Genomic DNA, 17,306 nt, shown 5'->3' on the forward strand with positions numbered 1-17,306 from the left:
CGAAGTTTGTCTTTCAATTTTGACAATCACTCTCCAATACAAGGTACACATTGCAGTGGCCGGCAAGTAAAAAGCCCCGACCGCGGTTATGATCGTGACGGCTGCGCTGTTCTCCATGAACGGGATGCTGCAAGTCCCTTGCTTCGATGGCTCCGTGTAATTTTGCGCGACCATATCCCAAAGCAGGATAGGCGGCGCCCACAGTAGAAACGAGATCGTCCATGCCATGCATATGATCACTACCGCCATACATGTGGTGCACAGTTTTCGGTACTTCACGGGACAGTTGATTGCCATGTACCTGCCGAGTGCATTTATGAAAAGTTATCAAGTTACAAAGCCTATACTTATGCAATTGAACATGCACATATTACATAGATATTATATACATAGATATTGACCTATGAACTTCGAAACATTTTCGCGCTTCGCGCGGCTAGTGGCCCGCGATTAGCATGATTATATAATGTGAATAACGGAATTGATGACCTAATGGTCGTATCGTTGTCCGCGATGCCATGGAAATTGTTTTTCTTACTGTTGGCTATCAACTTTGGTCAGTCTCAAAGTACAATAGAACCGGATCCACGACCTCCATGCAACGCTTCAGTCAATAAACCCTTTTTACAAATTGTATACAATTATAGTACTTATAGCATGGAGCATACCAAGTGAATAGATTTACAGCAACTTACTTATACAACCCGTGCCTCATATCGTTTTAGTAAGTTATAAATGGGATATAACCACTTTTAACTGGCTTGGAAAAGTCACGCCAATATGCATATACAACATCTGCATCTTCAGATGTTAGATCACAAACAGAGACATATTTGGTGACTCAAAATTGACTCGAAATCGCAATATTTGACTTGATATGACTTGACTTGAGTCACTATTTGCGTTGAATCGAGCGTAGTGACTTGCAGAAAGAACTATGCAAGTTTTCCGTCCCACAGATCTTCGGAACATCAACTTCCAGATTCACAGCATGCCAGATAAAATCCAATCGTCGCCTCCAAAGTTGGCATCTGATTATTAATCGTATGTCAAGCACGCACCGACGATATGAAGCTTGATAGAAATCGATACGGGACGTGATTAATTCGATGCATTCTAGGCGAACTGTCAAGATCTAACTAAAGGTTAAGGTTAAGCTATGACACCTAAACTCGCTGATGGCGTGTGTCAAACACTCAGAAGGTTTTATCGCACATAGCAGTTATAAGTCTGGAATGACTATGCCCATAACGAAATCTCTAATTGCCCAGACAGAATTTTTAAGTATAGATTGAGTTCACGCGGCTGGAACAATGTAGAAATGAAGTGGAAAACATCGGTAAGTAAAAGGCTGGAATGAGCTGTGTCGAGTCAAATATATATATATGCATACAGTCAACTAATCCTAACTATGACCTAATCAAATTAACTAATATCCGATACTAGCGAAAGTACACCTCAATTTGCATCGCAATACAGATACACACGATAGCCGTCACTCCACATATATAATAACTAGGGATGGTGCGAACTTGAAATAGCAGATATTAGGAAATATAAGATCTGTCAATCCCGAAACATAGGCATACACATATTGAAGTTCGTTGTGCTCACACGAACTTTTCTAGGTTTCACACAACCCCTAACATTAACCACACAAACGCCTGTTGTATGGAGTTGGCTGAACGGAACTAATTCCCTCAAAAGACATTGAGAATAACGAAGCAATACGTGGGGATTTGTGGAATACACTGTATTGAAAGTCACTATAGAGAACCCACGAGAGAACAAAAAATGTAGAAATCTGTGTAATCTGTATGATATAGGTTCATTAGATTATGCGTGTGAAATTATGCATATTCAAGGTCTAATTTTCCGCGCAAAAGTTCCCTTGCCCAGGACACCAGTCAATCTCATTTTCATAGGTTTATGAGTGCAATTGAAAATTTATTCGCATACTATCGTAAATACGATAAAGAAATGCATGAGCCTGTCTATTCGTTATATGGGGCATTCGCTCACCCTATCATTAACGCTAATTGCCACGTTCGAGCACGATTCTTCAAAGTATTACAAAACGTCAGGGTTGTAAGTTTCGTGTTGCATTAAGGTCGACATTCCTGCCGCTCAACACGATACATTATTAATGACGGGACGCTATTCTTGGAAGAAAGTGTACGTTGCTCCAGGAATGAATGTGCATGACAAACATATTTGAAAATCAACGGGGTTTATTTGGGGAGTCGCAGGAGAATTGGTATGACAACATTTTCGACACATGTATATATCGGGTGGTATTTAGCCATCCTTGTGATATTTCAGCCCCCAATAACACGGATAGTCTGTAATCAAAACGCAGTATTCACAATACCACCGTATAGTCCACAAGCACAATCGTGTGGACGAGTCCCTGAACGACGCAGGAATTGCGAATGTAATCGGATATCAAATGTATATTAAAGTAAGGCTCATTGCTGGAATTGTTGCGATCAATAAAACTCACGTGTTAAATGATATCTACGGACTTAACCTATACCGAACGGCAGAGTTTGTTCGAGTCAATAAATTATTATCATTGGAAATACATAAAACATGGAATTGTATTCTATATCTAATATCACGTAGATTTCATCAACTACATATGATATGGATATCAAATTGGGATACATATGTTGGAATTTGTTTCGCAAATTATTATCGCATTGCGGGAAAGTTCCCTCTCGTTTTGTATGTCAGATTACCGAATTGAAGCTCTGCTTTGACCACCAAGTCCCTGAACTGTGGGCCTCCATTGCATATCGCTCGTACCGTTACAGTGATAGTATGGTTATGGTAGGCAGGGATTTCAAGAGTTCTAGATATCCCCGATATTTCAAGAGCTTCTTGGAGGTACAGAACTTCAATTGTATATCCCGGATAGCAGGTATGAAACATTTCATCATAGATTACGACCAAGAGTCCGCTACACTACACTATCAAATGCTCTCAATGCAATAATATCAATGAAAAACGAAGGTTAGCCCAAATGTGATTCCGTGACCTGTGGTGTTGGTATTCATTGTTTATGCAATTATTACGCTGCCCTATATTGCACCCGATATTGTGGGTATGTTCATTCCTTATTTGCAGAGATGCTGTTAAGTTGCACGTTTCGTTAATATTAAATTAGTATTGGAATCAGCATTCTGCTCAGGACATGGACTAAAACTAGGTTACTTTGCCAGCCAATGTTTTATGATCTAGTCTAGCTTCGGTCATAGTTTGATCAGAAGAAATTGAACAAAATGATGTTTGAATTAGGGCTGTATTTAATTCCTTATATCGACCGCTCAAAGAATGAAAAGTGTGACATTATTTGCTTTCGTAAAACCTGTTGTGTTTCTACCATTAATATAAGTATTGTCTCGGAACTTGACCAAATAAAATACGCAATGGAAGGTATCAAGGGCAATCCCAGCAGCTGCATGACTCGAATAGGTATAACAGATTTCGATGGCATTCCATCGAATGATGAAATTGGACTTTTCGCATACCTGTCGACGCAGATACCCAGTAGATTCATCACGGACGTGTTGCTCACGATGTAGTCAACGGTAAGCCACGTTTTGCACATACCGCTTCCCATCGTCCACTCTTCTGTTACGTTGTAAACGGCAAACATATTCATCGAAAATATCCCTGTTGTATCGAATGAGTTTGTCAAGACTGCCGGGATAGCGCAGCAGCAGATGCACACCACGGTACACTGCTATAACAACTCTCGACCCAACTGGAAATGGTAAGTCACGGCTACTGAACTACTTTTGAAGAGCTTCTTCGAGGTACAGAACTTCAATATACAATTGAATAGTATATTCATATTGAAATAAACCCGAATATTTCGGCTGACACTCGTCAGGGGTAATCGTCAGCAACTAGTAGAGAATTGGAAAGGACATAGTATATCAGCAATCGTATAGCCGAAAATATGCGGGTTTATTTCAATATGAATATACTATTGCCAGACCAGATACAGATACACCAGACCAGATACATGATGACCAGATACAAAAGTTCAAAATTTGCTTAGGTCCGTTATAACTTTCATGAAATCATTTACAGTCGCACAAATGTAATACGGTATAACGAAGCGGTATTAACAAAAATAAAAAGCCAAACGTATTTATTGGAACAATATAGTCATAGTTAGTCGAAGAATGGGCATTTAAAAAAATTCCTACTGTAGATCCTTAAATATTGGTTCTGAAGTGATGAGGGTTTTTACTGGTCACACAGATGCGACATCTATTCCTTAACAGAGTTCATGTTTGAAAACGTCAACTCGCACCTGTAAGTACACTCAACCATAGTAAGAATTTCCAATGGTACTTAGCGAAGAGGAGGGTAATTACTTGAAATCCTATACCCATGACCAAACGTCTCCGATGGATTCAACACGCATTGCGGCCACGGTCAGATAGTTGAGTACCCCTGTTTTAGCGTGATAGGGAATTGGTGGATTTGACAGAATGAGACTATTTATGGGAAATTGAAACCGGAGTAAATGAGCGAAGCGGTTGTTTCCATTTTTCATTGATAACGACGAACGATTTACGAACGATGACTGGTTTCTTATTTGGATTCGGCTTTGATAACGTCACGAAACGAATTTATGATCTTGGTTTCAAACTGAAATCAGGGAGAGGATTTAGGAAAATCGCTCATTTCCTCCTCGGTACTAATTTCCCAAGAACAAATGAGCATTAAGCAATGAATGACGATAAGAAAGGAGGAAGGAAAGCAGTTCATTTCAATGACAATAATGGCCGACTTTATCTATAAAATATTCATTCTAACTACAATCCATGCTTACAGATAAAATTTCGAGTCTACTCCATTTACACAATTATTGCCCGCTGCACGAACATGAAATTTAGCCATATCGAATAATGCTTCTCGTAACTTAACTTACGTATAACTACAACCCACATAAAAGAGAAAGCGGTCTATTGTCCTAGGCTCCATCGGTGCGCTTGTACAATGGAGATGCGAGGCAATTTTGAGGTTATGGAGTCGGTAATGCCCTTTATCCCCGCACAATCTCGTTTAGCTGAGCGCAAAACGGGGAAGCTGCGGGTAGCAGTTTTATTACCAAGTCTTTGGTCTTACCCGGCCGAGGATTGCAATCACGACCTGCTCTGCCATCACGCGATCTCGTCGGTCAACGGGGAGGGGTGGGTGAAGTTGCTATTTGTTTTGAAGGACCAATGGAATTGTGCACCTCGTCATTGGACACGTTGATTTTATCGGGCCATATGGACTTCGAGGATTTCGATTATCGGATTTGCAACGCTGGGGTTCCTCCGTAATTAATATTAATATCGTGAGCTGAGCAATTTAATTAATGTCGAGAAGCACCGATAAATAAAAATGAATTGCGGAAGCTTACTACGAAATGCTTGCCAGTCGTATGCATAATTGAAGTAGAGTAATCTGTTGCGTTAGTCATGCGGATTAGGTTGACAACGTGACAATGTTCCATATTAGCGAATCGATACCGATACGATGCTCAGTATTTGAGCGGATATGGGACCGGAGGCTGGGCAAATACTTGGCACCGTAACCCGTAGGTACATTTAACTATAATTCAATTTTTGATATAGCATGTTTGAAACTCTCTACTGTAGTTCGACGAGTTGATATATTCATACGTAACTTAATTTACGCTCGCTATGTCGCTTAAACGACATCTTCTTGTAGACACTTTCGTGGAGTAACAAAAATTATGTTTAGGCATAGGCTGCTCACGCGCACAAAGAGGGTCAGTTTAGCCAAATGTCGCTACAATTGGCGGTTGAAATATTATTAGGTGAACCCAGTCAGTTGGACATTTCGCTCACTCAATGCAGCTTCGATTTTACTGGCTATCGTTCCGACCTAGTTCCCGATGAAAACCCTCTATGCGCCATGATATAGTTGGAGAATTCGCTGACACTGCGACACATACATGATAGTGATCTCGATATTGACAGATAGCTGCAAAAGTATCTCGGTTGGTGTATTTCGGGTGTTTTGTAAACGGACGATGACTGACAATTTTACTCAATGACAAGCGTACAATGATAAAATCTGAAAAAAGGAATAGCTATGCATTTGACACCTCTCGAAGCATTCGTTGTATTGTCTTCGAATATTTGCGGCAACAAAGCGGGTGTGCGAAGACCAGAGGTCGGCAGCAACGAATTACTTCTACTTCTTTTCGGAGTATTCAAGTATGTTTTGCCTACTTTCACTGCCTAACCAAGTGGTTATGATTTTAGACTATTTCCATTTCTACTTAAGAGTTTTCAGTTTTGTCGGCCAAACTAATTCTAGAATACGTACTCTTTACTTACATGGAAATGGCTACTTCTACTTCTACATTTAGAACTAGTTTGATCATATCTGGTCAAACCATGGAGTTGAATGGAGAGCCAGAATCGCGCATATGGTGAACCATTGATTTAGATTTGACAGTACCATTCATGACAGGTGTCACTCGTTTCGCCTCACGACAGGAATACTTGATGGAGTCCGCTACACCCGCTTAGTAAATGTTGTCGGCAGCATATGAGTAACATATTCTTAATAGTTTTTAGTCCCTAGGGTGTTTTTATCTGCTCCGTGTTACTAGCTTCGATTTTTCGAAGTTCGTTAGGATGATGCAAGGGGACAAGCCTTCAGTTTCATGGGTTGAGTATCAAAATCTCGTTATAAATATTAACCATCATCGCTTCATCATTACCAACACTCCAATGTCGCATCTGGGAACGACAGTTATAATAGAACGCCAAATACAAACATAAACGCAGCATTTTTTCAGTTTTTAGAAGTCCTAAAGAATATCCATATCATTGTATGATAAGAGTCATTTTCCTACCAGCTACTCATCGCGGTCGTCCGGTAATAAATGACGAATCAAAACGAATAGCGATGACTTACCGATTATGAAATCACTGATGGCGAGATTTAGAATCAAGTAATTGCTGAAGGTCCGTAAGCTTCGGTTGGTTATGAAGGCTAAGATGACGAAGAAATTTCCAAACACGGTCATCAGGCTGCATATTCCCGCTGTCAAGCTGATTGCAATAATACTGGCCAGAGTGGAATGCAACGTGCCTGACGGAGCGGCGTGATCGGTTGATAAGGCGGTACTGTTCATTGCCCGTATCTTCGCGTTCCACCGTTAGTAGATTTCTTCTTACATCTCCGACACTTTCTCCCAGTCCAACGCAATAACTCGTAACTCATAGGGCGCTTTCCTTATAATCCTATTTAGAACATAACGTGGAAATCGCATACCTAAAAACGCATCATATAACAAACGTTGATGTTATGCTCGTGAACTGCTATGACCGTGTACTCCAGTGACAGCAACGACTTCACGTAGTGGCTGTGTAGTAGGTTATAAAGGCGACGAAGGCGCCTAATTCTAAATACGCTAATAAAGGATATTATCAAATCCATCCTTCGAAGGTAATATTCTGCTAGAAATCGATTCATGTTTGCGTAAGGTATTATAACGATTTGTAGGCTAACGTCAGTCACATAAACATGAGACCTTTCCCTAATTCTTTCTGTGTAAGAGGTATGTTCTCTCATTCCGTTAACAAACGACGTTATTCGCGATTCCATAGTCTCTCTCGATCTGTGGAATACATTTATGACATGTTAGCTCAGGCGACTATAGCGATTTAATTTACTTCATCCATATATTTGTTTCCCCTGCAACCTATGCATTAGAACTACGTATGACTTGTGCGTAAGATTACGAAATGTATGACAACGAGGCACGAAGGGCGAGCATGTTATGTTTCCAATTTCCGTTTGATTAACAGTCATTGTGAAGTGCATGCAATGCAGCTACTACGTGCAGTTAAGTCAATTTGGAGTACTTCGTCTACTGTTGGTACCTTATATTTAAGGCATCAAGCTGTCAGTGATATTATCCTGCTGCAACTTCACTATTAACATTGGAAATATAGCCTACTTACAAAAATGTTGGAGCGAGTAAAGGTGCCGACGCTGCGGATGCCGATGAATAATTACGCGACCGTTAACACGTGATTCAAAAACTAAGCGTTGTCGGCCGTCACGATGCAATTCGAATTTAGGAATTGGTCCGCAACCGGGCCAAAACAGAATAAATAGCAAAACTTCCACGGAAGTTCTTGAAAATGTCAAACGCACTTCGAGAGAGATTCTGTCAGGTATTCACCAACTTCACAATCGCTCCCTATCATTGAGCTCATACTTGTGCAAGTGACTGGCATTGATTGTAGGTCACTACTATCGATGTTACTATGGAACGAAAAGTTTGATTGGTTTTGTGGTTCTTGTGGTGTTTTCCAACAGCTTGCCATCTGATAGCGCCGCCGTGCATTTCCTTTCACGTTTTGTCATTATGAGCTATGTCGTTGCTATTTTTATTTATTCTACATTTGCAAGTTTAGTAATCGGCAAAAACGTATAGAATTCTTTGAAGTCGGCATTATCTACCTTTGAGAAACTATCGAGGAAGGAGACGGGTGGCGACTGGTGATAGCATGCTCACAACTAGCGACTACGGATATTGTGAACCTCTGAAAGGTTCAGGTTCGTGTGAACGCGAACCTTTTTGAAAGGTTCTGTGTGAACGCGAACGTGTAATGTGTGTGTGTGTGTGACAATGTATTCGGAGTCTGAGTATTTCTACGTTGATATTGAGCAGAGTGTAAAACCGGTTTCTATATACTTGTGCCGATATTGCTCCATTACCAAGTCATAAAGCAGTGGTGAACACCCCAATCGCACGGATCTGGATTTAGAATACAGTTAACATATGACCCCGCACGCTTGCTAGATTTTTTTTACATCAGACATCGATATCAATCTCATTGATTGGTTGAATAAGTATCATTCGCTCACTACATGATGTGTATTTCGCTCTTGATGTTGTGTGATTGCGGGTCAAGCTCACGTCAGAGAGTCATTAAATATTCACAAATGGAAAGCTAGATATTTCGAGAAAACTTTTGTAACAAAGCCAGTAAAATTTTTGAGATTGTCAAGGTGCATGCTCATTTAGTGTTGATTTTTTGATGCTGCCCTGCCATCGCCGTGCATAGAGTGACCCACAGTAAAGTGTAATATATTTCAACCAAAGATGTTATAATGAAGCGAAAACTGTAATATACGAAAAAGGATTACAGTGCAGAACCTCCCAAGGTTCGTTTGTGAACGTGAACCTCTAAATTTCAGAGGTTCACACCATCCCTACAAGCGACGCCAAAAGCTGTCTCGGGAGGCTTTTGTGCCGGATAAAGGCGCCACCCTGTGTATGAGATGGGGCGTTCTGCTTCTACAATTATAAACGGGCATGCACAATTGCACAAGACGCAAGATATATTTCGCAAGAAAATAGTGATAGTGCAGAGCACCATACGGACTATCCGCGATACGAAATCCCCTAGTATAGTCAATGTCGTTGTGAAAAGTCAAAAGTCATTGACGTTTTGGGGTTCTTACGGCTGTCCGATGGCATGCGGCCCTACGCTAATGACGCAATAAAAAGCGGCCACGAATAGAAAAAGGGGTACCCTGGTTATAGATAGATATAAGATTTAAAAACTCAATCAACCACTAAGAATTACAGAGTGCGTTATCAATGAATTTCACGAGTGTGGGGTGCACAAAGCACAGTTAAAATGAACAAAATGAATAAATGAAAAATGATAACACGATGTTGTTGAGTAAATGGTGAAGTTAATCTCCATTTTTCAATGTAACTTGTAATGTTCCATGCGTCTTGAAGATGTTCACAGAGACATGTACAATTCATACACCGCATAAATGCCCGCTCAACTCTGCTAAATCACCAGCAACTTCCTTGGCAACAGGTCATTGCTTAGCGTGGCGGACAAGACGCGCTAGCGAACATGCTTTGTCAACACATCGTCGACCATAGTATTGCTAGTTGCATTGCTGATCTGATCTGAATTTAGCTGACTCGAGCTGGTGAATACGGAAGTTCATTCTACCCTGCTACCACGCAACTATAAAATGTACGGAGAAACTATCAATAAAGTCATGCTTACGTGTCAGGCAGCGGGGTTGCGCAGTCCACTCCAGACACGGTCGTGCGGCGTATGCAATCCTGGGAATCTTTACTTCGACTCATCAACAGCAAATTGTTAATATCATATCTTGTGACATACAATCGCCGGCGGAGAATGAAGCGAGCAGCCAAGTATCGGCTAATCGGAAACTTCCGCGCGTTTCATAATTTCTAATCGACACTAATATGACAATTTCATTATTTGAGGGGGGCTGAGACCTACAGCAATACTGGTTTCTGCACCTGCGCTACGAATATAATCCAAAATATGATCAATAAAATAGTAACTTCACGTATCGCCTGACAGTTTTCACTCATCATTCCCATCACTGTCAAGCGATCCGTGAATTTTAATATAATTACACGTCCGCACGCCTCGTGAGTACGCTGAAAGAGTCGCCTGACGACGGATAAAAAAACAAGTTCGTTGTTGCGCATTCACGCTAACTCTGCAGCGTTCGGCAATGACTAATGGATTAGCAATTATACTCCGCGTCTGGAAGCATATTATTCCTGCCACACGCATTAATTTGGAAAAGTGCATGTGATTCCTTTTCGCAATACATCATACTCATTAGTTCTGCACCGACATCCGGACAGAGATGTGTAAGCTTTCAAGAGTCGCGTGTAACCTAAAGGGCGGGAACATGCGGTGAACAAAGATGGCAATGAAAGCAAAGCCATACTGCACGCGGCGTGGCGTCATTTCGTCTACAGTTGCGAAAATCGCATGCTCTACGACAAATAATCCCTTTACAGTATCACTGTGTCACATCAATATTAAATTCCTACCTTCAAATGTGATATTAGCAGGGGTGGTCTGCATCGAAGTAGCCCACTTCTACTTTTTAGGAGTACGCGAGCAGGTCTTGCGTATTCACACCGCCGATTCAAGCGGTTATGTTTTTAGACTACTCATACTTCTACTTTCCAGAGTTTTGTACGAATAACTACTTTTTATACTTTGGATATTGCAAATTAGATATGGGACATGGTTCCAGCGCATTTATTAGTATAAATGTCATAACGACCAGGTAAAATAGACCCTGTAACACAGGAACGGAATGTTTTTTCGAAAATCCTACGAATTTCTATTGTCGTTTGCGTTAGTGGTGTAAATGAATCTCGCAATTTTGAAAATAGCAACCTTTGATCGGTAACTAAAAGTATGCGATGCCGCGAACAAATCTACTTTTAGAAGCCACAAACTTTAATACTCTTCAAATCTTTTTCCACCACTTGAAGTATTTTTGACATGTCGTGGGCATCGCTGATTCTACTACACTTCTGCTTGAGCAGCAAAGAGCACAACTTTTAACACCTCTGCTGTTTTCATATTAGCCTTCTGAGACGCAGCGAGCTTAACGATGAAATCTTGCGTCAATCGTTCGATCCCAGGATGGGTTTGAAAGTGGGCATTCGCATTCCCTGTCATACTGACGCGTGGGAGACTTTCCCACATCGAAAAGCGTTATTCACGTTGCGCGATCACTTCTGAATGCGTTCACCATGACTCCTGTTCCATTTAGATGCATAGAAGCATAGAAACAATGCCGATCATCGATTATTGGTACGATTATTGTGCCAATATGTTCGCACCGGTAGTCATTTTACTTAGATTCCAACTCATTTTTGATAAAAAGAATCAGTTTCCAACGTTGTATTGCATATAACAATTGAATCATCTAACATCGTATTACTAGGCTACAAACTGTATTGTATTTTCATTGTAATTATTGTCGAATAGGCTGTCCGTCTGTCTGTTTGTCTGTCCACTCGCATACACGAAGACTGCAGTTTCATGCGAGTATGCTAACTGAAATCTCAGAATGCGTTGAGAATAACAGTTGAAAGAACACAAGTGCTTAATAAGTAAAAGTGGCATTTTAAATGCAAGAGTAATTGAAGACTTGAAAAGAAATGTTCATGATATATGATCAGTGATCACCTAGTTAGGATATCGCTTTAAGACAGGGCCGGCCAACCCGTGGCCCGCGAGAAGGTTTTGAGTGGCCCGTGAGGTAATTTCCGAAATTTATAATACCATTAAAAATGGATTGCACTGATTGTGAACTTGCAAGGCCAACCAAAAATTTGATTAGTCTGGCCGCAACACTTGAGATGTGATGACTAACATATCAGTTACGACACATTGACAGATCCATCAGTCATTCACATATTGGTATATCTTCGTACGCTACAATAAAGCAGAATAATTTGCGATAGATTAATCAAAGGTAAAAATTATGTTGTCACTCGATTTCTTGTTTTTAATATTGTTGCCCTTTTTTGAAAATGGAATAACACCTCAGATTGAGTCTAACTATATTCGCGATTACGAGATAAAGTGTCGTTCAACATATGCGACCTTGCATTTGCGCTGCAGTAAGACCGTCGACTATGAAACCTAGGCACCAAATGATTGACGCATGTTGGTCGCAGCTTTCGATATTGATATGTCCATGCCCAGTCCTCGCAAACTTAGCCCAGCGATATACAGCAGGCCCGCAATATAGTCAAGTGACAATATTATTGACCTATAAAGTTCAAAAATTTTTCGCGCTTGGCGCGGATAGTGGCCCGCGCAAAAATTCGTCAATCGAATGTGGCCCTTTGGCTGAAAAGGTTGGCCAGCCCTGCTTTAAGATAAACCGCATCGGGCATGTCCAGTGTCGAACAATAATGGGTCGCAATGCCATGACGCTCGGTCATTACCGCATTACTGCGAAGTGCGAATGCCTGCATCGGAATGAGTAAGAAGGAACAACAAAGTTGACTATGACCTGGGTTTTTCCTTGTACATCGGCCTATAGCCCATTTACAGACTGCCACTATAGTCGCAATTTTTCGGTGACTCGACTCGACTCGAATCATTTTCGATAATATGACTTAGATATAACCTTTCTCGATTGTAGGGCCTTTGACCCGTGTGAATAGAATGTGAATGTGAGAAAATGGTTATATTCTGCATGCAAGGCATTCGATATCACCCAAGAGTTGTAATATGTGAGTCTAACATGACTTTGACTTGATAATGAACAGGGAACACAATGACTCGACTCTTTGCACCCTGACTACGACTCGGATTAGACTTGGTAGTGAATTGAAAATGACTCGACTTGACTCAAGTCAAAACTATAAAAGTGAGGCTGACTTGTGACTCAGAATTTCTACAATCCTTAGTTGCGGTTCGTGTTATGGTTTCGACCCAATTGTTTCAGATAGAACTTACCAATTTGTCGCTCGAATTAACTTTATTCCTGTCACTAAAATGAGCTGTAATTCAACCAAATAAAATGGCATTTTCAATGTATCACTACCTCCGCGCATCAGTAGGTTTCCGGATTAAGTCGCTGCTGACGTTCGATACAGGGTTTGGTGAATTCAGGATATAATCAAGTTTTGATTACACGCACTTACGTCAAACACAGGCAGCACCCAGACGTGGCAATATCGAGCGAATTACCGATTCGAAAATCGATGGCGTGTCGACTCGGAGTGGTAATGAAGGAAAATTGGAATAATATAAAATTGGTGAATTTGAAGCAACGATTAGGTGCGATAAATCATTTTTAACGAGGCCATGTCATGCATCTTCCAATATATATTAAAACCTCTCGTCAAAATAGTCGGTCTCAAGAAGAAGTAGAAGTAACGTAATAATTTCTAGTCAATTACGAGTAGAAGTAGAGAGAGATGTCAAAACTACTTTAATTTGAGGTCGAAAAAGAAGTTCTTTAAAGTACTCAAGTAATTAGTTACAATAAGTAGATTTGTTCGAGGGGTCGCACGACTTTGTTAGTTAATCGGAGGTGGCTATTTTAGAAAGTACAAGATACATATTTCGGCCAAACGCCAAATACCCAGTGACAATACATATTGGTGCAGAATCTTCGAAAATATAGTTCTAGATATCCCTGATTTCACATTGACGTCAAGACAATTTCACCCATAAAAGCAATGTAACCCTATCCCAAAACTACCCTCTCCTTTACATAGCCCAAAATGTATAAATTCAGCAGTTCTGCAAGAAATATTGTCAAGCGAAAATGCATAACCAAATGAGCACGTAGTGCAAGTAGCCTATGCAAAGTCTACTTCACTACTCCGCGGAAAAATACTTCATTATTGACTAGGCTTACCATATTTTGGAAATCTAAAAAGAGGACACTTTTTCAGAAATTTGAGACTTGCAAAACCGGAGAAGAATTCTCAAAAACCGGTGAATTTTTCCCACTTTGTGATGGGTTGACTAAAAAAAAAGGTCATCTTTACCGCTCAGAGCTCAAAATACCGTTTTTCTTTTCGCATTGCTAAGTGGATGACTAAAAAACAAAAAAATAAAAAAAAAGGTCATCTTTCCGCCCAGAGCTAAAATCACCGTTTTTCACTCCGAAATACCCGCCGAAGCGTCACTTCTGTGCTTATTTACGGCGTATCACCCGCAATTTGCTCTAAATCTGACCTAAATTTTCAAAAAAGAGGACAAAATCTCAAAAAATAGGACAAACGGGCGTCCTCCGAGGACACTTTTAAAAAAGTCAAAAAAGAGGACAAATCCTCTTAAAAGAGGACGTATGGTAACCCTATTATTGACTAACTCGAGTCACAATCCACTCGTGGGTCGCAAAGCCATTGAATATGGGTCGCGGCCACATTATTGTATGTTCAGCATTGAATTCATTACAGCTCATGCATGACTGGGTCACTAAAGGGTGCTCGGCCCAGTGCGGCTGTAGCAGACATCATCTTATCAGTTATCCTAGCCTCAACAACACTAAATCTTCACTTAACTTGAAAAGGTATGCGAAATTCCAGCGGACCAGTAACGAACTATACTCGCGGACCACGGGTTACTGACCATTAGTATAGCGCATTTATATTGGACTAACTGAACACCATATATGATATATCGGGTCCACGTTAAAGCAAACGTGAACATTTATTGATTTGTCAACGTTACAGCTACCAAGAAAGATAAATCGTACCAGTAACTTATCAGAATCTACTTAATATGCCACACGATTATCACAAGAATAAATATTTTACTGAAAGTGAATGGAAAACATATCATTCTACCATTGCAATACTCTGATGAAGTCGAAATGTCACAAAGGAGATTAGCATAAGCATAAGGCGACATACAAGCGAATAAATGGATCGGTTGCGATATCACCACTATAATTCATATCGGCTATAGCAGAGGGTCTTTGGGTCGCAAAGAATATAAATTTGGGTCGCTTAATATTGATATGTCCGGTCGTCGAATGGTCGGCACCGAATAGTCCCGTCCTTGTAATCTGAGGCATGCAGTACAAATGCAAATGCTGGAAATATTGTACAACAATTTGAAAACGCGTGCGTCACACACGTTTCATAAAACTGCGTTGCGTACAAGTGGTTGTGTGCACCTTCTCTATTCCATACAAGCCCGCAATAACGTAGCATACTAACATTAAAATGCATTCATTTCGATGGATGGGTCGCGAGATGCCTGTAAAACTCTGATTTGGGCTGTGGTCTGAAATGTATGTAAACTGCTGGACTGTAACGTCAATCATGTTAACAAACTCATCCGCTTTCCTGATAATACTGACACTGCAGTGTGTACGCCAACTTCCTTTTTCTGCATAAGTTGCAGTCCAGATCGTTGAATAGCTAACATCCTATAATCGTATCTCCTTACAAATTTAATACAACACAAACAACAGATACTCTATCTGGCTATAACATGCTAGTATGAATTGGAGTGTTGAATGTTGCTAGTGCAAAAATGCGTATATATTATAATTAAATCCTCGCCTGTTCACTGAAATAATCTGCCCGCCTGTCTGTTAGCATCATTCGACTACCGTAGCTATAAGACAGCGTAGGATCAGGTAACAAATATCAGCTGAGCCTGCCGCTTCCGTCTTACGATCTATTACAGCCGCTGTGCATCGGCTGACAGAGTTCTGCGTTGTTTGCTATCGCCACAATGAAGATGTAAATCTGAAATTCCCAATATGTGTCGATAATATTGATACTACTGTTCAGTGCAAAGTGTACACTGCACAGTGTTGTATTAACAGGCAGTATTGGAATTAGCGTTTCTTTCTCCCACAAATTTTAATTCCCCGGCAGCAGCATCGAAGTCACGCTCTGTTATTTAATATCTAATACTATCCACGTGCTTGATAATCCAATCGGCCCGGTCAAATCAATTGATTCAATCGGAGTAATTAGTATAGGGCTGGGCAAAATCGAGTACCCGAGTGATTCGATTCTGAATCACATGTTAGGCCTATGCTTCGAGTCGAGCATTCGAGTATCACTCATTATGACGTCACAGAAAAATGTAATATGTCAAGGTTCAAATATGTACCTTTTGTGCCACCACAAAGAATATAATGCCTGTTATCCATCACATTTAAGATACTTTGGTATTTCTTCGACCCTACCGATTTCATTTCACTTTATGACAATGTTGTGGGAGGATCATGACTTCGGAAAATGTTGTTCCAGTAACGGTCGTAGCTTTGTGCTATGTTTCGTGTGCTGCAATACGGGCAATCAAGGTTTCAAGGCTTCCACAGTGGAAATAGTATCGAAACCCTAATTCTCGTTGATAAAATATCTTTTAGTAGCGAGAAGCGTCTAATTTGAGTACTCGGAATAATCGTCTTTTGCTACTCGACTCGAATCATCAGAATTATTACTCGATTCAGATTCGAGTACTCGAATCATTGTGCCCAGCCCTAGTAATTAGACCTGTATTCAGGAAAAATATCATCAAGTAATTGCATGTATGTTTAAATCCACAATTTACACGACATCATCTGAGTCTTTCATGCCTACATTTATTGCGGGTTTTCTTTAACTAAATATCATTGGTCCGACCCGCAAATTTACATTAGTATCGGAATTCAAAAAGGACTTGACTTATTTATTGATGATATTTGTTTTTGGGTTGAACCAAATAGCAGTCGTAAGAAACTTTTCAGCTGCGTGTGACGATCGTGGTCAAACTATATTACAAAGGTAATAGTAATGATACTGTCATTAGACACCGTTCTGTAAATGCAAACCTCTCATCGACAGTGTACGTAGTACATTACAGTCATAAACTACTTCTAAACAGGTGCAAATACATAACGGTTGTCGTGAAATGGCGAAGCATCACAATTATCGTGTTCGATGTCAAGTTTGTCGT

General features: G+C 40.4%; 1 protein-coding gene across 2 annotated transcripts in view; it reads right to left on the reverse strand.

The window, feature by feature from the left end:
• LOC145450366 (muscarinic acetylcholine receptor M2-like) overlaps positions 1-16,786 on the reverse strand; it is a 45,107-nt gene extending 28,321 nt beyond the window's left edge. Inside the window, exons 1-4 of one of the 2 annotated variants that reach the window (XM_080328878.1) lie at positions 10,095-16,786; positions 6,961-7,320; positions 3,534-3,678; positions 2-301 (exon numbers count right to left, since the gene is read on the reverse strand). In XM_080328878.1, the coding sequence (XP_080185004.1) occupies positions 2-301; positions 3,534-3,678; positions 6,961-7,180 (665 nt within the window). In that variant the 5' untranslated portion in view covers positions 7,181-7,320; positions 10,095-16,786. Of the gene's footprint in view, position 1; positions 302-3,533; positions 3,679-6,960 lie in introns of both variants that reach the window. The other variant, XM_080328877.1, reaches the window with a different exon arrangement.
• Between the last annotated feature and the right edge of the window lie 520 nt (positions 16,787-17,306).

Source organism: Botryllus schlosseri, chromosome 11 (genome assembly GCF_051294905.1).
Source record: "Botryllus schlosseri isolate E-star chromosome 11, Bs_hap1, whole genome shotgun sequence".
In the NCBI taxonomy this organism is placed as follows: Eukaryota; Metazoa; Chordata; class Ascidiacea; order Stolidobranchia; family Styelidae; genus Botryllus; species Botryllus schlosseri.